General features: G+C 39.9%; 1 protein-coding gene across 5 annotated transcripts in view; it reads right to left on the minus strand.

The window, feature by feature from the left end:
• Nucleotides 1-390: 390 nt before the first annotated feature.
• Nucleotides 391-23844, minus strand: part of sfmbt2 (Scm like with four mbt domains 2) — a 50602-nt gene continuing 27148 nt past the window's right edge. For all 5 annotated transcript variants that reach the window (XM_018694955.2, XM_018694952.2, XM_051077593.1 and 2 more), the window contains 16 exons: nt 20436-20524; nt 19273-19522; nt 18000-18097; nt 16790-16891; nt 15393-15623; nt 14377-14503; nt 14095-14208; nt 13956-13998; nt 12577-12644; nt 6717-6856; nt 6122-6231; nt 4657-4832; nt 4326-4495; nt 2519-2794; nt 2276-2398; nt 391-1459 (listed from right to left, as the gene is read on the minus strand). In XM_018694955.2, the coding sequence (XP_018550471.1) occupies nt 1319-1459; nt 2276-2398; nt 2519-2794; nt 4326-4495; nt 4657-4832; nt 6122-6231; nt 6717-6856; nt 12577-12644; nt 13956-13998; nt 14095-14208; nt 14377-14503; nt 15393-15623; nt 16790-16891; nt 18000-18097; nt 19273-19522; nt 20436-20524 (2258 nt within the window). In that variant the 3' untranslated portion in view covers nt 391-1318. The remainder of the gene's footprint in view (nt 1460-2275; nt 2399-2518; nt 2795-4325; nt 4496-4656; nt 4833-6121; nt 6232-6716; nt 6857-12576; nt 12645-13955; nt 13999-14094; nt 14209-14376; nt 14504-15392; nt 15624-16789; nt 16892-17999; nt 18098-19272; nt 19523-20435; nt 20525-23844) is intronic.

Genomic DNA, 23844 nt, shown 5'->3' on the forward strand with positions numbered 1-23844 from the left:
ACTGTTAATCCTTCACCCTCCCTGAAACAACTGTGGCTTTATATATGTATGAAGAGCTCTGTCTCTAGTGTATATTTAATTTCTGTGGGGTAGCACTATATAGTAACACTTAAATCAGTTTTCTACTAATAATTCATACCCTAATAGCTGATAATGAGGCACTCTGCTCATCATCCTGTGAGTCATTGTTCCAGTTACTTAATCAAAAAAGCCAGTAAGTGGACCTTGAGTTACAAAGCGTAAACTGAAATGATTCCCAGGGGATTTTTTCAGGGACTTTTGCCTCAGTGATCTTCAAACCATATCAACAAACACAACTGCAGTTTTTCCAAGTACAAGCCTGAAGCAGCAGTAAAACTTAGGAGCTGAAGAACAAAGACAAGAAAGATATAAAAATCAATAGAAATTTATTTTCTTACTTATCAAAAATATCTGCAACACCTTTGCATAGATGGACACAAAATAGCTTACATGATTGTTGCATGTGATTGTAACAATGAGAGGAGAGTGGGTTCAAAGTATTTTGGAGGGCATTATTCTCTCCAACAGCACATGGGACACAGCTGTTTTTATCTCCTTTGTGACCAGAAACTGAGGTGTGAATCTAAACTAATGCAGGTTTTGGTTTCTGTTTGTGAAATAACAAATACTTCCTTTATGTTTAGTTTCAGTGGAGAAGGAGTTGATTTTACGATAGAACTCTTCAATTCTTTCTCAGCATCCAAATAGATAGATTCCTCCTTATAAATAAGGATTACAATAAATATTCCAAATATATTACTTCCTGGGTTGTTAAATATATATAGATTTTAGAACCAATTATGTCACACAAAAAAGGGGAAATGTCTTTGTCTTCAATAATTATTTTAACTTAAATGCTATAATGCTTCTCTATCACAAATAAAATGGGAATGAAAAGTAAGAAATAAACATGAAAAGTCATGGAGTCCTCATCTTCTCAAAATATCTTCTTCACAGATCAGCAAAGCACACGGATCCACTCCAATGTGTGCGTGTTGTTTGAAGTTCATGTGGGTACTGCATCACATTTTCACACCAACAGTACTCCAGAAATGAATCCTTCAGCTCCTCGTGGGTAAAAATCCTCCAGAATTCACTTTGTTGCTGCGCATAGTTTCTACTTTTTCCAGTGCAGCCGCTCTAAAACATATTCCTTCTTCTTGTGAGTTGGGAAATCCATAAAAACTCAACTCCACATGGTCAAAAAGTCCACAAAGTTTTCCACCAGGTGGCAGTTAATCTGATACATCCACGTTGTGCACAAACTTTCCTCTCGACCGATCAGCTGAGTCCTCAATCAGTTAGCGTACTGTCTGTAAAAGGCGACCTTGACACGCTCTATCTGGTGACACAGCTTGATGGCAGGGCCAAGCTTCAGGTCCATACACTCCTGGACTGTGGGCAGGGTCAGCAGCAGCAGGGCCTGACCGTCGATGTCCTGTACAGGAAGAGATACACATTTTTATTTATGATTTATTGATTATTGATTTGATTGAACTGGCCTGGTATATATTTTACTTTACTTTTACCACGTCAATCTGTGACATGCTCACAGATTGTTTTAAGAGACAAAGATGCTATTAACTGCAGTTTACAGAAAACTTAAAAGCCAAAGTCCCAGATCTATTACTTTGCTTTAATATATAAGAAGCTGTAACATAAGGAGTTTGATCATTTTGCGACAGATTCATCTGACATCACCAGGAAAATAAATATCTAATCAAACACTCCGTCAAATGAACGACTGACCACCTGATATCTGAGCTGTAATATAAGACAAATATCAGCTTAATATAAGTGGGGAAAAAAGGTCAATTTACTTTTTCCTACTTGCAAAATGATGTGTTTGTGGATGAAGATATACACACAGAAATAAAAGAAAAGCACTGAGGGTGTGTGTGTGGGCTTGTTTTTATATCCCAGTGGGGCCAAACCCATGGGGACCTGTATCACTGTTAGGACAAAAAAAGTTAAGGCTAGACATTCAGTTGTGATGATTAAGGTTAGAGTAAGGAGCTACGGATAATTTTGCTTGTTTAACTGTACTCGTGGAGTCTGAAAACCTGGAGCCCACCATAATTATGGGGTCTGACAGCTTCGTGGGGACCAAAATGCTGGGCCTCACAAGTTTAAATGGCTGTTTGAAGACTTGGTTTTAGGGTTAGGACTATGCACTCAGTTGTGATGGTTAAACTCTTAGGGTAAGGGTCAGTGACAAATATAGATGCACAAAGATATCTGTGTGTTTACGTACCTGCTCCTGGAAGATGTTGGCCAGGGACGCACAGTCAGTAGAGTTGATAAACTGGACGACTTCGTCTACAGTCCACTCCAGGGGGTTTCTGTCTAAAACCAGCTGACCCTCCTCCTCCTCCACCTGACACACACATTAAAGACACACTTTAATAACATACCGACACTTGCATTGCTGTTCTTTGTACATAACTTGACTAATTCAGGTTATTTTCATTTCCCAGTATTTTTCCACCTGTCTCACCTGCATGTCTTGTCCTTTGGGCGGCTGATACTTGTTGTTGTTCTGGTTGTAGGTAGACAGCGAGCGAGTTGACCTCCTGCGGCCTTCGGGGACCTCCTGACTGGTTGCGGCGTTTCCCGCACTGACAGCCCTGCAGCGCGCCGCAGCCCGACGAGGACGGCTGCTGATCACCTCCACTGAGGAGGCATCAGTGTGGTCCTCGCGAGGCTCCGAGCTGTTGCCTTCGCTGCCCGACTGCAGCGCCATCTCCTCATCCTCCTCTCCTTCATCGCTGTCCTGAGGGAAGCAGTGAGGATCAGAATCACAGAGGTGAGGTGCACTCGTTTTACACCTTTGACACTCTAAATGTGAAGTTGTACAGCACATTTTGGCCAGTTAGTATAAAATATTAATCAACTGTTTCTTTCCTTGTGAACAATATTTCTGCACGATTAAGTCTAAATCTTTTTATAAAATGCTTGATAACAGTCAAAGTGATGGTCACACAGGGGAAGATATTTGAGCAGAGAGAGAGGTGAGATGAGTCTTAAGTCCCTTGTAAGTGATGTTAGCCATGACTCATGCTGAGTTTCAACTTTCCACTGAGAGCAAGAATCTGGAGTTCTCTACCCGAGATTTGGTTCCAGTAGCTGGTTCCAATTTGGTAAAATACCCAGATTCAATAAGCTCTGCAAGTCACTTACTGAATCGTCTCCCTTTTATAAGAAAGGAAACTGTACAAAACATTCGGGTAGTCAGTAAAAAATTCAGTAAAAAAATAAATATATACATTGGTTTAATCTAATATTAGCATGAATTAAATAGAAACAGGTAGTGTTTATTCATAGTTATTGCACACAAAGTACCACCAGTGTTTCCAGGCAACAAATCACAGCATTAAACATATAATTTATAGTGTTACGGTGTTACCTTGAAAAAACAGTGGCGATGTTTGGAACATAAGGGAGGATGAATAGCTGCTTTATAATATGGTAATTACTTATTTTAATTTCCAATAATTTTAATGGTATTACGTTGAGATTATTGTAAAAACAGCGACCTGTATTACGTGGTTATCAGCAGATTACTGGAGCAGCAGGAACAAGTTAATTATTTTGTAGCATTTTAGAGTGAAGAATGATTTATTAATATTTGTGGTAATTGTTTTATAGACTCAAGATACAAGACAACAAGAAAAGTTGCAGCCAAGACCAAGAAACCACCTGCCAGCCAGTCTGACCAATAAATGGACTGCAAAAGGTAAATTACATTACATTTTTCTAGTCTTATTGATTCTCTTCATGGCAATTCCGGGTCAGTATCTTGCCCAAGGACACTGCAACATGCAGACTGGAGGAGCTGGGAATCAAGCCACTGCACTTCTAGTTAGGGGATGATCCGCTCTACCTCCTGAGCCGCATTTGGGCCTTTTACCAGTAAACACTCCAAAACATAACACAAAGACATAAAAACACTCCTAAAACATTAATTAAAATAAAGAGTTGTTAAGATCTGGCTTTTTCTTTGTACAACATCACACTAAAACCTAAGCACATATTGGAAATTGACGGCCTGTAATTGGTGTGACCAAGACGTAAATTACGAGTGAGTAAAACTTATAGGGTGTCTGAACTAAATTAAACGTCTTTGCTCCATTTCCTGCCTGTTCCTCGTCTTCCTGCCTGTGTCGTATTATTTAGGGATGAGTTTGTTGTCGTGTGAGCAGAAGCGCGCAGCTCGCCTGTCGACACAATATAAGTGGGGAAGGAAAAAATAGAGAAAAGAAGAAAGACGAGGCGGAAAGTGAAGAGGAGAAGTGTTATCTAACCTGTGGTGAGCCAGCAGGAGTGTAGTCCACAGCGGACGAGCGTCTTTTCTTCTGCACAAAGATAGCTTTCCTCTTCTTCCTGCGGCGCGTCGGCTTGGCCAGCTCTCCCTCCGCTGTCTCCTCTCCTCCCATCGGCTTGGACAGCTTCCTCTTCTTCCCATAGTAATAGGCTGCGGACGCACAGCAGATGTTGAAAACAATGCACCCCAAAACAACAACTTAGCTACTCATCAGAGGCAATTATACACTCTGCAGCGTCACAGGCTTTTTGATTTGGGTCTTCTTCATAGCTGTGGCGAAGGAAGTGATGCGTATAATTACAGACACTCACTGTATTTGGTTTTGGTCTGAACGGAGCAGTTCTCTGGGCACTTGTCGGTGACGAGGACGGGGCTGAAGAGGTTCGGGCAGCACTGCAGCTTCACACACACCTTACGGCAGAAGTCTGGGATCTGGTCTGCCAGGCGGACTATTCGGATAGTGGAGCGATAGGTTTTCCCTTTGTATCTGGGGAGGGGGATAAAAAAAATGAGGAAAGGACGATGGAGCAGGGAGGGGATGTGGTTACATCGACACAGTGATTACCCTTTTATTTATGAGAACAATGGATAATCTGTAATCCATCAAAGCACCCGACAGTGAATGATGATTGCCTGTGAGGTAGTGATGTGAAAGTGGGCAGTTTTAGGAGAGCTGGCGTGAAGTCAGATCGCCTCGTTGACGAGGGTGTTCCAGGAGATGCAGGGTCAGTTCTGCAATCTCCCGTCTAATGGCTAAGGTCAGGGGAGGTGAGCTGTGGCTGCTCTGAAGTTAGTCTATGCTCAGGTGGCTTCTTGATCATTCAAACAGATGCACATCAAAACTGAGATTGTATCTTATAAGCAGGGTTCACACACCTTCTTAAACATGAAATTCAAGACTTTCCAGGCTTAGTTCCCTCAAATTCAAGGACCCAACAACTCCAGTGTTTGTCACTCTGCTCAAAACTACTTTTCATGTCACAAAATCAGGCTGAGGTTCCTTAGAACATCATCTAAATATTAATAAATCAGGAAAACAGATGAAAAAAAGCTGATAAATTACAAATTATCTCCTAATTTTGTTTTGTTGATTGAACCTTTCTACACTGTGGACACCAGAGTCAGAAATAAATTGGTTCTTTGGTCCATAAATGCCCCAGAAAATTAAAAGCTACCCCCCCTTTGTCGAGAAATTAAAAACATTCAAGCACGTACATGATCACTGCACTCTGCAGGACACCGCCATGACTCACTACAACTTGTGACTGGCTGTTTCAGCCCCGGGAAAAAGGGGGATTTTTTTTTTTTTTTTATTTTTTGATTAGAAAACAACGAGCATGCAGCCTGTAGCTGTGGAATAATTTGGCTCTGCACAGCCAGCAGTGGGAGAAAACGCAAACCTCACACAAACTACTGCAGCAACAAAAAAATAACATAAAAAATTCAATGCATGGGTGCAAAAACGACTGGTAGGGACAGAGAGAGTAAAAAAGAAACACCAGGTTCTTCTGTGAGGCATGCTAATGATTTTAACAGTAGGAAAGATGTGATGATGTGTATGATTTATTATGATTTAGAAAACATTAAGCATGAAAGCCAATAGGGAGTGAAATGTTAGGGCTTCATAGATGAGTAAAGTTGTCCCTGAAAATGTCCAGATCTAGACAATCACCATTGAAATGGGAAAAGAATCTGCTCTGGCCTGTTGTGGTGTACATTGCACTGAACTTTGTTTTTTTTTTTTTTTTTTTTTTTTTTGTATTTTGGTTTCCTCACTTGGCTTTGAGGGTCTCCTCTTGGCAGTCCCAGCTCTTATCCTCCAGCTCCTGCAGCTCCTTCAGGACTCGTCCAGGTTTGTAGGCGGCGTTGATCAGCATGCTCAGCAGCTGGAGGCAAAAGCAGAGCTCAGATTTTTAAAAAATAAAATAAATTCATTGGTTCAACTGAATAAACTCTTGATATAAACATGGAGGAGGATCCGAACAAAACCGAAAGGACAAACATGGAGCACACTTTTTTTTTGTTAAACAAATCGTGGACTCTTGCAAAACTACAACCTCACACACACACAGAAAGTGCATGTGCACACACAAACACAGTCTCTGGAGAAATTAAGAGGTTGTTTTGCTGGGTGGTAGTGATGGTGTGTATGTGTAAACACACTTGACTGACAGCTCCTCACATTAAAATGAAGGCACTGCTGGGAAACTGCAGGTGGTTAACAAGACATCGCTGTCTCGCCCCACCATCTTTCACCTCCTCCCTCTTTTCAGTCCCTGTCAGGCCCTCCTTTCTCCCTTTGAAAGTGTGTAACCCTTTGATTAAACCTGCTCCTCTCCGTCTCCCCCCACTGCTTTTGACATCAGCCCACCTCTTTGAGGACCAGTGTGCATTTTCCGGGCCCGACAGCTTGCGGCAGCTCTGCAATGCGTCCCTTGTTGAGGTAGGGTCCTGAGAAACAGCGATGGTTGACAAAAATCTTGGAGCAGCAATATCTGCCATTGGCTGAGCCTGGGACAGAGGGAAGAATATAAACAGGAATGTTAACCACCAACAGGTCAATAATGAAGACACAAAACTATTAAACTAGCAATAAGTTAAAAAAAAATAAATAAATAAATTCCCCTCACCAATGTGTCATATGTAAGAAAGTATTTGGCAAATGCCTGCTTGTGATAAAACAAACATTAGGGAATTAATCATCACTGCACTGAGTCATCAAAATAAAAGTAAACATAAAGATGAACCATGGTGTGCAGGATCTGGTCTTTTTGGTTCCTTAGACTAAAGATTTAGTTTTAGCTCTAATGTTTGTCCTGAGCCACTGTAGTAAAACCTTATTTCAGCCAAACACAGACTGATCTCGCACTAAAGAAAGGTACATCTGTTAAAAAGAAAAATACATTTGGAAGAAGAAATGACAGAAACACCAGGCTACACAGACAGGTTTTAAAAGTAAAAGCACTATCCCTCTTTATTTTGATCTTGAGATGCAGAAGTTTTATAACAGTTTTTGGTTTCCAGATCTGTGTAGGTGCAGAATAAGGGTTTAAAATGCTGAGAAATACTTAAATTGATTTCTAAAGGCCCTCAGTCAGAGCCTTAACAAACCACAGAGGCAAACTGAACACATTTTAGATAACAGAACTGTAACAATGCAATCTTCAGGCTTATGGAAAGTTTTTGGATTTTTTTTCCCCTAACTCTGTTATCTCAAGATAAGTCTGTTTTCTTGTGATAACGAGTTAATTGATCTCTTTATCTCAATGAAACAAGTTTTTGAGATAATGAAATAATCAACCCACTACCAAAACAACATTGTTTCATCTTATTTCTAATGTTTATCAGAGATGCCATGCCAGCATGCATCAATATAATGGTGATCTAAAAGGATTAAGTCTAGTGACGCTCATTTTTTAGTTCTCCATAATCATCCTGTAGTAGAAAATGTGATAAATTATCTCATTACCTCAGGAAATCTGCCTTTTATTTTCTCAAGATAATGGCATTAAAAAAATAATTTAAAGTATGGCTGGTCTTCAATTCCATATAACTATGACTGTAGAATAAATAGAGAACATCTATGTGGTCCTTGGCTACTAAGACAATGGGTCTTTCCCATCTACTGACAGTGATTTAATCTAATTTCCAAAGTGGGCATGACTAACAGACTTACTCTTCTCAGAAGCATGGGTCACATTGTGTACTCACTCACTCACTCTTTCCCTTTTGTGGAGCTTAACTTTATCTTAAAAACTGGCAGAATGATTTCAAATTCAATTTGCTTTAGATCTCATTTTGCCTCTATGTTAACTCTGGGTCTGTTAATGGGAGGTCGACAGCATAATGCACAACTTTCTTAAAGCCACTGGAATCAAATCTGTGGTATTTTACATTAAATATTCAAGAATTAACATGCCACAGTCAAATTTTAAGCTTGGAAACAATTATCTAGTTACTACTTACAAAGAATTTAAAAACTCAGCTAATCTATTCAATAGGACTGTGTGGGTGTGATCAGATTTAACTGACATTTCTAGCAACAACTGATTAGTGCACTGAGGCCCACTGACAAGAAAACAAGTTTTTAAAAAAATACAAATAATCCCTTGTATGAAATGTGTGAAGTCAACAAAACTATTGTTACTTTAGCAGAATACTGTGTTTTCATGAAGGAAACTACTGCACAGAGCAAGAAGCCCTTTGACCTACAGTTTACCATTTTACTGCCTGTGAAGTTGTATGTTTTATTTATTTAAAACAATTCTCCTTTGGGTAAATATAAATATATTTATTTTTATTGCTGTTAATATCATTAGCATGTGACTCTCAGCATTTCACCACACAGGTGAAAACACAGCAAAACTGTGCTGCTGAAATGAATTGACGGTCGACTGAACGATGCTGCTCGCCGCCCTTCCTGCAGCCCCCAACTACTGCCGGCACCTGGAACCCACACCGCCAGGGGTGAATAGTAATTAGGTAAGGGGATGAATATGCATGAGCAAGTGGGTGGTTTTTAAACAGGGAACTTGGAAAAGAGGGCAAGAGGTCTCATGGAGACAACGCTTCGCCCTGGTTGAGCATACGTATTGTTTACATACAGATGCAGATCTTCTAGCTTCACTTAGGCTGCTCACATGCATTTAGAGTTACACTTAATTTCAAAATTTTGGCTTTAATCCCATCGGTTTTGGCAACAGTTTATGATTATTGAGATCTGGGGATGCAGCAAAACTGGTTTTTCCACAGCTTTACTACATGTTCCATTAGAGCAGACCAACCAGATCGCTGTCAACAAATCCTCCATTATCTTATTTGGAAGTGAAAATGAAAGATGACACACCTAAATATATTTGTCTTTTAAGTGCACAGTAAAACTCCATAACGCAAAAAAAACCTGTTACTACTGTAACAGTAATAAATAATAATAAGTGGTTTACATAATCTGTTTAACCTGAGGGCTCTCTTAAAACCTGTGATTTCTTGTGTTGTAGGCTGCTATATGCACAAGCACGCAGTCCTAAAGCTGTGTTTTAAGTAATTGATATGTTGGATAAAACTAAGTGTTTCTTTAATGAGAAATTTGCTTTAGAACACTCTAACAGAGGCATCTGTGCCTCCAGTTTTTTGTTTGTGGGCGTAGTTTTCTTGTTCCAGCTGATAAAAAGCCAAATACAGATGTAGTAGTTTCACTGCAGCTAAAATAACATTTGATGGCAGGTAAATATTTCAGTTCTCTAATGCGTTAGTGAGAAATGAGGATTTCCTTTGCAGCAACATTCACAGGGAAATATTCATCTGCTGCATACAGTCCAAACCACGGGTATTTGGACAGTTACACATCAGATGTTCTTCAGGCTCTGAGCTCCAGTACATTCAATCTGAAATAAAATAATGGATGTTAACATTAAAGTGCAAAGTCTCAGCTTTAATTTGAGCAGGTTTACTTCAATATAGAAAGCTGTGTGGGAGATGTAGTCCTTTTAACACATGGTGCCCAAAGTGTAGGGGTTCAAAAGTTCATATCTTCTGGAGTGATATCTGCTCTTGCTTGCTTGTAGAGTCTCTCTGTCTTTAGTCTGATCGTCAGCAGCTCAATCAGCCTGAGAACAGGTGACTGACTCAGCCAGTCAAGTCACACTCCACCCCTTCACCCTGAGAAGCTCTTTGGTTGCTCTGTCCGTATGTTAAAATCTGTGTCCTGTTGAATGATGAAATGTCGGTCGATGAGTTTTGCTGCATTTGGCTGAATCTGAGCCTCTGAATTCATCCTGTTGCCTCTGTTGGCAGTAAAATCATCAAAAAATGTAGTGCATCAGTGCACCAATGCATCAGCTCTATGGCAGCCATACATGACCAAGCCGAAACAGAACCACCACCATGTTTTACACATGAGGTGATGGCTTTGGATCATGAACTGTTTCCTTTTTTTAATGTACACTTTCTTTTTTTTATCATTTTATTGGAGTTTTTTGTGCCTTTTTGCAAACTGCAGCCTTCGTGACTAGACACAGGAACATGTCTATCTACATCCTGGAGAGTGGTATTGGTTTGCCATGACAGAGGGGGTTTTCCTCACCATGCAAATGATTTAATGCTCCACCAGGCTGGGTCGGGCCATTTTCTAGTTTTCCTGTGTGCACCTGTCCTGAATGTAACCAAAAGTTGATTTTGGCAAACCAACTACCTTTGATATCAGATTTTTACAGCTTAAGTGTTCTCTCCTTCATTTGCACATGTAGCTCTTTACTCCTCATACTGACAACTCCACCTCAGTCTAAATGGTGACTCTCAATGAACTATGAGCTCATTTTTGTATAAACACTGAAATGACGAACAGCTGCCCAGGAAACATTTAATGGTCAAGTGTCCAGTTACTTTTGAATTTAACCTCTATCTGTTAAAAAGACTGTATCTCCAACACACTTTCTTTCTATATTGATGTAAAACTGCTCATCTTTAGGCTGAGACCTGGCACTTTAAGAGCCAGAAGAGCAAAAAACATTTAACTGTTGAAATCCTCTCAATCGAGACTGATTCTTTTTGTAGTAAGTGTTTTTTATGAGAGAAAAAAAACCTTCACTAAAGGGCAAATGAGACTGAACAGGCCACATTGCAAACCACAAGTTGCATCTTGTTGTGCTCTGCTCTTTGTATTCTGCAGTAGAATCAAATCAGGCGTGCACAATGCTATTCTGTCTCCAATGTGGTTTTTTCCTTCTATAATATGAATTACTACGCTGTCAGTATTACTTTCATCACCTACATGTAAACAATAGTGTTTTTCTTTGTGTTGAGATGCTTTGTGTCTCAATAAGTTCCAGAGTTATTTTTGTGTGTTTTATGTTAAAGCCACTTTGGAAACGGACTCAGTCAGAAGTGGAGTTTGGATTAAAGGTAGGCAGATTAATGTAAAGACGACAACAGTACTCAAAGAGAAGCATGTCTGTTTTTAGGAGCACTGTAATTTTATCTTTATCGCTTAATTATGATCTCCTGTACACAAAGACACAAAACTGTTTTAATGAAAAACTGATTTTTACTGTGGTCGTTTTTATAAGTGGTGAGATTATTCAGTGAGAAGATCAACCATGAAATTATTTTTCCCCTCGTGTGGTGATTTATTTATTGTAACTTTCCAAACCCATTACCCGTTAACGACTTGATCCCACGCATGTCAAAACAAGTCAGTTTTAGTTCTCACTTAACCCACTCTTAACCCACATAAGACAGATCTGACGCGAAAAAACTAAACCTAGTGTTGGTATTATAAATAAACTGATATCCAGCATTTTACATAGTGGATGTGAGCATATAGGAATTAAACAAAGAGTCCCAGCTGAAGCTCCTGTAATGCTGTTCTGACTTTAGGAAATAGGCAGTAAAACACACTCCTACCACTCTCCATCATGGACCATCCATCCCTCCACAACACACTGCAGAAACAGCAGAGCCCGTTCACAAACAGACTCATTCACCTCTACGTGACAGGTGAACACACTCCTGCACCACCACCTGTACACACTGTCTATATCAGTATTACTGCATATGTAATACACTGCCATTTGACACAGATCTTATTGGACTCAAACCTTTCTCACCATGTTGCTGATCAATGCTTATTTTCATGTATATATTGCATATTTTTATTCGATATCTGTCTCTGCAGGTTTGCAATTCTGCAGCTGTGATTCTAACTTTAATTCTATTGTTATCCTCAGTCAGTTGTAACATGACAGCTTCCCTCATCCATCACACAACATAGTCAATGAGTGAACTTATGAGAACTTATTGTATGAGAAAAGGGGACAAACTACTCTCTCCTACACTCACAGTGGTCGTTGATTAAGGCTTCAACAGCAAAATACGTTTTATAGTTTGTCAATAATACAGCCTGTGTGAGAACTGAAACACTTGTCCTTTATTACTACTTTTGCCAAATATTGTCTGAGCTCTGTATTTGTTGTACAGGTTCTGTCATGTCTAAATATAGACTTAAGGTACGCCTATATCTGCATGATAAAAAGCTGTCGCTCTTAACATATAAAAGGGCTAAAAAGGGCTTTTGAAGACGAGAAAGTTAAAACACAAACTAAACGCAGAGCATCACAACCGTGGCGATGTTTACGAGTGTGGGCGTATCTGAAGAGTGGGGTTTCCCCTCTTATTCTCATCATAGCAGTTCATTAGCATTAATTACTGAAGATAAATCATGTGCTTTTGATTACCTGGATCCATGGCAACGGGCTGGCAGTAGTTGACAGGAGTCGTCTCCACTGGCTGGGACGGAGCCAACCTGCAGGGAAAAAGGAAATCAATCCAGTCAAACTAATCAATAAAAATTACCCAGCTGATCTAATCAAACAGGAAACAACAGAGGGAACCAAACGATCGCTCGTTCCGCTGATCAATCTCCACAATCTCCACAATAGCTACTACAGTTTGTGTCAGATTTAGGAGCAGGTGAGTTAGAAAGCAGCAGGGGTGAGGGTGGGTGAGTTGGGGGGAGAGGTATTGATGAAAAGATTCCCCTGAAGGTGAGAAATGGAATTAGAGGTTAGATGAGAGAGCTGACAAAGTGCTGTTGAAGACCACATATTTCTCCTGCTCTGGGAACCGCCATTTCCCGCGGCCAGCGGTGTAACATGTCATTTGTCAACAAAATCAATCAGCGCCTGGGGGAAGGCAATTTCTGCTCTAAAAAGCCACTGTTTCAATTAATGGCTCCAGAGTGACAGAGAGAGAGAGATAGCGAGAAAAACCTTGAGGGTTTTCTGAAGAAACCATTACCAAGTTTTTTCTTTTTTGGCTCACAGGTAGAAAGAACAATTTTCACTGTCATGCTTAAGTGAAACAGAACAACGGTTGTGGTTAAGTTACAGTGATATATTGGTTTACAAAGACGAGTGGCCAATATTCCAGTTTCATTTTCCATTTAACACTTGAAAAACACATTTCAGGAGCAGGGAAACCCCATTTATCAGTGTAGAGTTTATTTATAAAGACACATTTTTGTTTTTTTGTTTTGCAGTAATACCAGTACAAATATTAGTGCATTTAAGCAGCAAAACTTAAAACTTGAAGTAATAATCCACTTGACACGCCAGAAAAAAACACTGAAATGCCAAGGAGATTTTTGGGACAACAAATTATTTCTCACATTCTCTGACTATATTTTAGATTTTTTCTGTTCTGGAAATTGTGAAGCTGTGTTGAGTGAATGGTCGGATGGAAAGATTATAGATAATTTTTCTGTTTTAGTGGCTAATCTTGTGCCAATTGTGCACAGAAAATAATCAGTGTCTGCACTGCGTTGTCTAAAACAGCTGTAGATCCTTATTTATCTCATAATATAAACAGAAAAAACCCTGAATCATGTTATATTCCAACTTTTTAGACAGTCCAGTGGAAGAATCCTTCAGTGAGAAAGTACTTTGTCTGGCTGCAGCTGGTGGAGAGGAGGCTGTTTTGAGAAGGGACTGGATTTCAAACTCTCTATTGTGCAATATTTGTAGTTTCAACTCCAAAATATTTCACCTCCAAAAACCCACTTCTTTCATTCTCCACCTGTGGCAAGTCTTGGTAAATAAGTGTTTGTTTTTCTTACTGTTTCTCTGGCTGGACCACAGCTATCTTCTTCTGTTTCTGGCCTGTGGAGAAGACAATTAAAAGAGTTTGTTTCAAGCTGTCACTCGCTGGGATATAAATGTATATGTGTGTGTGTTTGTGTGTGTGTGTGTACGTACAGACAGGTTTGAGTGGAGGGGTCAGAGGGTAAGCGTTGGCCTCGCACCAGCCGACAGGGAAGATGTCCATGGACTCGACGTCCACGAGACACTCTGACAGGGGCTTCGCCACACCTGGAGACAAGTAGACAGCAGAGAGAGGGGAGGACAGGTGAGGGTAATGTCACACACACAGGTTTTTACCTTCACTCTGAGACACAGCAGGAGTCCTCTGACACTTAATCCTCCTTACACACACACACAAACACCAACAGACACACACACAGACGCACACGTCTGTACCTTCCAGTCGGAGCCACAGCAGGCGTCCTCTGACCTGTGTGATCTGAGCCACACACACCTCCACCGGCCGGTGAGGGTTCACCGCCTCCAGCCACATGTCCTTGGCAAAGCCTCTGTTCTGCCATGTCTGAACACACACACACACACACACACACACGCACACACACACAGGAGGAGAGAGAGAGGGAGAGTTTATTTTACATTCAGGACAGCGATCTAACCTGAGATAACCTGAAGCTGGGCTGAGATTATAAGATATTCAAACTGATTTAACCCTGATTTTCCCCCTGAGGGCTTTTATACAAGGAGCAATAACAGTGATTTTTGCAGGTTCACTGTGCCAGAGTCTAATAAAATCTGTGTCAGACTGTACAGTGTCAGTTTTGAGGAAGATTAAGTTTTGTGTGATAAAAGCCCAGTGAATCATAGCGCTGTTTGGTTCAGTTTATTGACACCAGTCTAATATATTTATAAAAGACAACATATAAGACTTTCTGTCAGTGTTGCAGTGTTTTCAGTCCACTGACATTTATCAAGATAGGGACATTGTAAGAGATATTTAAAAAATAGACACTTTATATGATGAAAATAGCAACAAAAATGTAAACAGAGATTTGCCATCATCACATCGTCCATCTGTGCTGCTCTCGTGTTTTAAAAATGCAGCAAGAAACAAGATTGCTGGCTTTGTTTTTTACTTGACCACCACACAATACACTGGCTGCTGGTGCAACACTGTATTCTGCATCAGTTCATGCATTTTCCGACTGGTTGGTTTGTAAATGTGTGTCACAGCAGCAGCCACACTGAGAATTTGGTCCCATATTTCAGACACTGTAAGCCAATTTTTCATTTATTCAGAATTCAGGATAAGTGGTCAGTGGACAAGTCTCTTTAGCCTTGTTCAGACGGCCAGCCCAGATCTGAAATATAACTTGATCAGGACACTGAATCAAATGCTTGAAAAACAAGTCTGTCACAGTTTAAAATAGGGCATGTAGTCACCCTGGTCTTACATCAGGAAAGCAGGCGTCAGGAGCAGCTTCGGTCCCGCTCTGCTTCAGGTAGTCTGCCCAGTCGAAGTCCTGGCCCTCATATCCTCGGGGCCTCTCCAGATTCATGCCGTTCTTCAGGCACCACTGGACTGGCAGGATGCCAGGCGAGTTGGCGTGACACACCACAAACTGTGGCTTAGCGTCAACAGAGAGATCATCCAGCATGACCTGGAAGTAGATCTCATTGTAGACCTGAAGAGGAAAGAGATAGCAGAGACTTTACCATCATTCTAATGCAACATCTTAACCCCCCATCCTCCAGCCGCTGACCTCTGACCCTAACCCAGTCCCTGACCCTAACTCCGCCGGCGACCAGGTACAAAGAGTTTACTCAACTTATATGCTCCTTCAGTTTCCTTTTAGGGGCACTTGGTAATGCTTGTATGCCACAAATTTAAAGAAATATGCCATGGAGATGCATCATGGGAAATGTAGGATCCAGGGTTTTTTCAAGCTTGACCCAAACTTTGGACTAAAAGTCAGGATATCTCAGACTTGCTTTGATTTTAACCTTTCATCAACTTGAAGGGCAACACTTAATCACTGAAACATGCTCCTCAGTTGTGTATGAAAGCAAAAAGGCAAAAATAAACAGATAACAATAGATATCTGTTTAAACAATACTGAACACCAAAGTTAAATATTAATGAATTTAAGAAACATATTAACATTAAAACATGTAATAATTTTCTTTAAAAACCAAACACATGGGTGCCCTCATAGCCTCATGGTTAGGGTGCATACCATGTGGGCCCTAGTGGTCTGAGCAGGCGGACCCTTGTTTGACTCCCAATCCGGCCGGACCTTTACTGCATGTCATTCCCCCACTCTCTACCTGTTTCCTGTTTCTCTCTCACTGTACTGTGAATAAAGGCAAAAAGCCCCAAAAAAATACTTAAAAAAACAAACAAACAAACAAACACATTAGTTCAACAGGAACCCTGTGTATTTAAACTACTGAATACTGGCACAACAGAGGATTTATGGATCTATTTGTATTATTATGTAACAGCACAGTATAGCTGTTTTATTAGTCAAAAGTAAATTTTGCAGTCGTAATTTACAGTAGGAAACAAGTGTTAAGAAAAGTGAACAAGATAATGAGATGATAAGCCGACGTGAGGATTATTGGAACATAGAAATAAAATACCCAGGAAACTCCACTCACTGGAAAATCCACCTCTCAGTCACTGGTCAAAAACCAGGCTACCTGGATGAGCCTGAAGAGCAAGGCCACCTTCTTGGAAAAAATCTGATGCTGCATTAATAAAGGCAGCTGAGGAATGTTGGGAGGAGGAGTCTGGTCTGTACATATTTTTATTTTTCCATTGTTTTCTTACGTTCTCAGGCTGACTCACCTTGGTGACAGAAACGGGGCAGATCTTGAGCTGTTCCCACGGAGAAACCATCTCCAGTTTCATCCCCATCTTGAAGGAGTGCTTGGGTAGGTCTACGTGGTCCTGACACAGTAAAGTCAAGACTTTTAAGACAAATGTGCTCCACTTCTGATAACGCTCACACACGCATGCAAGACAATGTAGGTCATGCAAAAACCCTGCTGGGTGGGCAGGTAATGAATGAAGCGCTCAGTGACACAAAGCGTTATCCCCAGTTTGGTGGTTAAAGGTGGATGAAGTGTTATATCAATCTGCTGGTGATCCTGGGGCCAAACTTAATCTGTGTGGTTTAGATTTGTGCGTATCGTGCTGTGATGTATTTTTCGTGCACAGTTTGAGTTTCATGAGTCGCTCCATGTCCCAATTACCTGATTCTTCCTCTGTTCATTCTAAACCAACTGGAAACTTAAACACAACACCTCCTGCATGACAGAGGTTTTTGTTTTGTTTCAGGCCTACTGTACCTGACAGTAAATGCACACAACTGTGAAGGAAATACAAAAACAAGGGAAGCAGTTTTTTTAAATGAAACTGAAGTGTGTTAGTGATTTTTTTTAAATCCTCTGGTCTATTTATCCTTTGAGTCCAGCTATTTTTTGTTGTAGGTTTGTCATTTGTTCTTGTTCTTATGAAGCTTTCTCTTTCACTGTGTTATTCATTCATCTCTTACACATGTTAGATTTGTGCACAGTTTAAAGTTCGGGAGTGTTTGCTTTAATGCAGTGTAGGTCTCCCTGCTCATGCATAAGACAGCAGAGTTTTCATGTGAGAACAAAATCGTGATTGAAAAGAGTTCTAATCGTGCAGCCCTACTTGCAATAGAGAAAAAAAGCATTTACTTACATTAAATCAGTTTATTAGAATTTATATCAATGTAATTATAATTCATACACTAACACTTTATTTTACAAGCACATGTGAAGAATTTCTGAACTTTCATTTCCTTGGAAGTTTCCTTAAAAGAATAATTAATTAATTCCACTTTACTGTACTTTACTGGTAACCATTTATTATCCACGTTTGACATCATAAATCAAACCACAGACAACAGAGGTAATGGTAACACAACAGGTTATCACACCCAGGTAGTCCTGCAGGCTGGCTGTGTGCCAGCACTGCACACACTCAGTCACACTGTGTGAAGGGCAGAACAGTGTGAACCTTTACTCACCTTGAACACCTCGAGCGGCAGCGGACTCTTCTGTCCATCGAGTCGAGCGTCCTCCAGAGCCTGCTGCCAGTCAGGGGCGTTCTTCAGAGACCTGAGCTCTGAGGATTAAAGAGACGATATGAGAAGTTATGGTTGATGAGTCAAATGGTCTAAATATCAGTCTTTTTCTTAAATCAGATATTCTGTGTTATTAACAGCTGATATCATGAGAATTCTCCTTTTGATACTCAACAGCTTCTGAAAGACTCTTTAAAATCTTCATTATTGTTTTGGACCATATCCATTTTCTCTTTTCAGTCGCTATCAGAAAAAAGTGATGAGAAGGTCTGGCCAGGTCGGGGCTGGTTAGCATGCTAACTTCAGTGAATAAAGAAATGAAGTTTGATGCTGAACTGGTGAGTAAATGGTTATAAATGCTAACGATGGCTGAGTAGCGTTAGCAAAAACTTAAAAATAGCTCCTTTAATGTTAGAATATAAACTGTATAATATACATTGTATATATTCAGCATCTGCTTCAAAACATTCAAAGTCAAGATGCCAGGTTTTTTATAGCTGCACCTGATATCGTTTAATTCTTGTTTTGTGTATCATTTCTTGAGTCTTCCCGAAATTTAGATATTTTTGGAAATTTTGGGAAACATGAGAGCAAGAGCTTTTATTCTGAAGGAGAAACCTCTTGTTTAAATTTTATTCCCAATTTTTAAAGCACAAATTTTGATAAATTTACATTACAGCTGAAACAATTAGTCAATTTGTCCATTAGTGAATGTACATCAAAGGAAAACAATTCTGCCAACCAATTCATCAGTTCAAGATATTTCTTAAGCAAAAATCCATATGAATATTTGCCAGTGTTTTCAACAATCCATGATAGTAATTAAATATATTTGGATTTTAATTAATCAAGCAAAACAAAGAATCTGAAAAGGGCATCTTGGGCTCTTGGAAATTGTATTGGCAATTTTCTCACTTTAAAAAAAAAAAACCAAACTATTAAGAAAATAATAAGAATAATTGATGATGAAAATAAACATAGCTGCAGCCCTTACTTAAAGTTGGGGTTGGATTCAGTGCAGTAATATTGGCCCCACAGCAGTTGGATACAACTAACATGACATAATGTTTGAAGTCTGTGCCAGTGTAAAGAATAACTGGGCCAAACAAGTGATAAATGACTCATTAACTCTCTCTTATACACTATAATTAAATCCTGAGAAAAGTAGTTTCAGGCTGATGGTAAATGAAAAGGTGTGAGCAGATTAGATGATCACCTATGGGTGGTTCTAAGGTGAGATGGTTCTCCAGGGCCCAGCCAAGAGGCCGGAGTCTGACGTCCAGATAGAACAACCAGGTGTCCTGAGCCTGGTGGTCTTCAGAGAGACCTGCATAGCGCAGGCATAGTCTCCCTCCAACGTTTTGGATGACTCTAACAGGCCAGTACAGGAAAGGATCCGAGACGTCCTGAAGCTCCAAGACCGAGCCCTCAACGATCAGATCTACTGTGTTCTTACCTCTCAGAGGCTGAAGGAGACACAGGGAGAGAGTTTTCAGTTAGACAGACACACAGCTGCTTCAAAGTCAGAGGTCTTCTCAGAGGTATATTGGTTTAGTTAAACCTCAGCAGGCAAAGCTTGTGAAACACAGATCTGTGACAACGTGAGCAGTGAAAAAGGGCGAGAGGTAACAATAGAGGAAGTTGTTTTACAGCCTTGTTCTTGTTCAACTCACCCCAAACAGTATTATCTGACACTACATGTATCCAGGTTTGACAGTTAATTAGCCTGCACAGCTGCACTTCATGAGCTGAAAAACAGACTTTACTATTTTTGTTTTTTGGGGGGGCTAAGTGAAACAGAAAAGTCAAAAGAAGCCAAACTGCACCTTTTTAAAGGGCCTTTCTCTCTAGTGTGTGGTTTCTTTTTGTGTAATTTCAAAGTTCAAAGCAATCACTTGATATTCTGGGAAATACAACATTATGTACAGGATTCCTACAGAGACAGACCTTTTTATTTAAGCGTAAGATCCTTTTTGTTTAACCAGACACATCACTATATATCACTACCAGACTCCATTGACAAAAAAAGTAATTTTACTCAGCAGAACATGAGAGTTGCTGCAATACTGTTGCCTTGATCTGCTAGTTTACTTGTGTTATTGTGTGACTTTCCGTGGTGGAAGAAGTATTCAGATCCTTTACATAAGTAAAACTACCACACAACAACATACACAAACCAACAGATCAAGGCGACAGTGTTCCAGCAGCTCCCATGTTCTGCTCAGTAAAATTACTATGTTTGTCAGTGGAGTCTGGTAGTGATACATTGTGATGTTTTTGGTTTTCAATTGATTCAGAATTGTAGAAAATATGAATCCTTCATAATTGATGTCCTTTCTTCCCCTAGGAGATATATTCTTATTGTGAACACACACTCACCCCCTCCAGCAGGTTGGCAGGTGCTGTCCTAGAGCCTGTCAGGTCCTGAATGAGGAACTCTGTCCAGTCGCTGTATTTCTCCTTGATGGCTGCAAAGAGAGAAAAACACAGTGCAGAGACTGAAACAACATGCAGACAATCAAAGCGTGGTAAGTGAGCACATTCTCTTGTTGTGGTAAATTATTAAATGTGTGCCACTACAGAGCACTGTCAAGTGAAATCACCAGAGAACGGCATGCGCAAGTGAGTGCATGCATACACAAACACTAAGCATTTCTAATAATGCAGGTTTTTCAAGGCTAACACAGTTTTTTTTCTTTAAACTGCAGATGTGCAATATTTTAACACTGAATGTTTCTGAATTCAGCCATTTTTATGTGGGAGAAGTGAAAAAAAAAACTCAGTGCTTCTTCCCATTCACACTGCAAACATTAAAGCTGACATCTGATTTATTTACATTTTTAAGCTTCCAAATGTGAAACAAAAGGCATGTCTTGCAGGCTTCTGCACAAGCAAACATTTAAGTTAAAAACAGCAACTAATGTCATATTGAACTGTGTTAATGTGCCAAACAATAGCAGCAACTTTGAGCAGAAAACTTTCAAATTCAGGCTGTTCTATAGAGAACTGTGGCTATTTCTGTGCAGAGATGTGCGAACAGCAGTGGGAACGGAAACAAAGTTTCATCAAGAATTTCAGGTATCAAAGGTTATCAGGTTACTTGCAACTTCCTCTCTGAACTGAAAATGGTGTGTTAATTCAAAGTGACTGTTGGGGCTGCCGTTGAGGTCACACTGCCACAAATTAGATTTGTATCAAGTTTAAGACCACATATGACAGCAGCACATATCAAAACTGGAAATGTCAGATTCAGTGTGACATTAAGAAACTGATCTGAGGCACAAATGAGAGAAAGAAACCACTGCAACCTCGAATAATTCTCAAATAAAGAGAATATTGATGGAAATACTGTGAAAAAATTACCAGCCAGACGATGGATGACTCAGATACAAATGCATTAGCTGAACTTAAATTAATTCAATTCAAAATGTTTATTGTGGTATTAATATGGCTCGTAGGTTCTGGTTGTCATTTGTCTTTTGTCTTGTTTTATTTTGAATATTAATCCTTCCCATTCTTCTCTTCACTTTCTATTACTGGAGGAATTTCTTTAAGCTCCCCTCAGCACAGATGACCTTATTTACAGTAAACTGCAGTGAGTAATGTTTTCTTACAGAAGATAACACTATCCAGCTCAAAGTTTAAATCAATCTTCTCTTTTTTAAGAAATTTCTTTTTTTCTTTTTTCTTTTTTTTTATTTTTTATTTTGGGTAATAATCAGAAAAAGGGTGAAAACTATTGCATTAATGAAACATGATCATGTTCATGATAAATGGAAAGCACTGAATGGACCAGATGTGATTTTGGCTCCTGTCAGACTGAAAGAATACCTCCACTATTTTTGAACCTGGGCCTCATTCTCAGTTTTTGGGTATAAATGATTGATGGGGACAAAAATCTTTGGCAGTATTGAGCAAGAACGGTGTACCCAGCCGACCCTACACAGCTGCTGCAATGTAAACAAAAAGTTCTTGTTTTTGCCACTGACAGGCTCAGATTGTTATTATACTTGTCTGACAACATTATAGATAGGATTCATACAGAGATAGACCTTTTTATTTAATAGTTAGATCCTTTTTGTTTAACTAGAAACATCGCTATATATATATTGCTACCAGACTCCATTGAAAAAATCTGAAATTTTATTAAAGCTGTTGATCTACCGCTGCCTCAACTGGTTAGTTAGTTTGTGTTATTGTGTGGTATTTCTACTCATGTAAAGTATCTGAATACGTCTTCCACAACTGAAAGTCACACAGTAACACAAGCAAACAAACCGATCAAGGCAGCGTTTCTCCAGCAGCTCCTGTGTTCTGTGAGGTAAAATAACTCTTTTTATCAATGGAGTCTGGTGGTGATATACAGCAGTGTTTCTGGGAAAATAAGGCCCAGCTTCAAATACACTGGAATTATCTTTCAGGTCTCAAAAATTAGGACTTTAGAATTTGTGTTGGCTTTTGTGAGACTTGACTTGACTTGACAGCGAGCTACCAGCTGAACCAGCTTTGACCTGGAAAGCTGTGGAAAAACACAGACACAAAACAAGACAATGACGGCCAGGCATTGTGTAGCAACGCACTATGTACCGCACTATGTGGACTGAAACTGACATTGTCTCAGTTGTGTTGCAAGCACAAGTTCACATTTTACTGGTAAGCATCCAGAGACCGTCAGAGACTTAAAAAAGGACTTGCACTTTGCTATGACTTGACTAAACTCAGACTTGCCCCCAAAGGCTTAAAGTAAAACTAAAATTGACAATCGCTTTGGAAATGACTCGTACTCGCCACCTGCTTAACGCCAAACCTCGCCGCGCCACGCCAAGTGTGGTTGTAACAAAATGCTCTACAACATTTAATCCTGTGGGGACCAGCTTTTTGTGCCCACATGGGAGGTGAATCCCCACAATACGAAAAGATTTGTATCTCCCTAATGTGACTAATAGCATTACACATATGTGCCAGGTGGACCAGAGCTGTGTCTTCAGAGCAGTGCTAAAAAGCCAAGTTCCAGCAGATTTGCATGCATAGGGGGGATGCATGGTTTCTGTGCTTCCTGTTTCCCATAGTGCAACAGAGTTATATAACTCCTGCTTTGCTTTTCATTTGACTCCTGATATAAGCCTCCTGTTTATCCCTGCCTCTCCTTTTCCAAAACAACCCAAGACATTCAAGGAGGATACTGATGCTACTTTTTCCCCCTGTTAGTGACTTGCTTAAAGAAAAAAAAAAAAAACTCTATAAACTCAAGACACTTGTTGAAGTCACTGAAACGCTGCCACATGAGTCACAGTAACAGAATGACTCCAGCACTGTGAGAACTGACATTCCCTGCAGCACTGATTAGCATCAAGCTTAAGTGAAAGTGAAATGTAAAGTAGTCCATACACTGAAGCATGCCACTGCTGATAATGAAAATAAATTGGGAATTTAGATTGCTTGGTCCAGTGAAGTGTTTTTGTTGGAACACGTTTTTTGTTTTGTTTTATTTGGTCTGTTGATGGTGAGTGGGTGTGTATTTCCAAGGTAAAGAGTCAAGAGAGAACGCTAGTCTTTTAGCACATATATTGTGTTTACCATGATCTTGTTTTAAATCTTAAGAAAACAAGGGAAAAAACATTAAATTATATATATCTATATATAATGTGTGTGTGTATATATATATATATATATATATACACACACACACAATACAATAGCTTGAAGGATAACTCAGGCTTTTTCCCATGTTTTCCAGTGTAAATGATCGATAGGGACAAAATTGTGCCTGCCAGTGAACCACTGCTGC

The sequence above is a fragment of the Lates calcarifer genome, linkage group LG18 (genome assembly GCF_001640805.2).
Source record: "Lates calcarifer isolate ASB-BC8 linkage group LG18, TLL_Latcal_v3, whole genome shotgun sequence".
NCBI classification, from domain to species: Eukaryota; Metazoa; Chordata; class Actinopteri; family Centropomidae; genus Lates; species Lates calcarifer.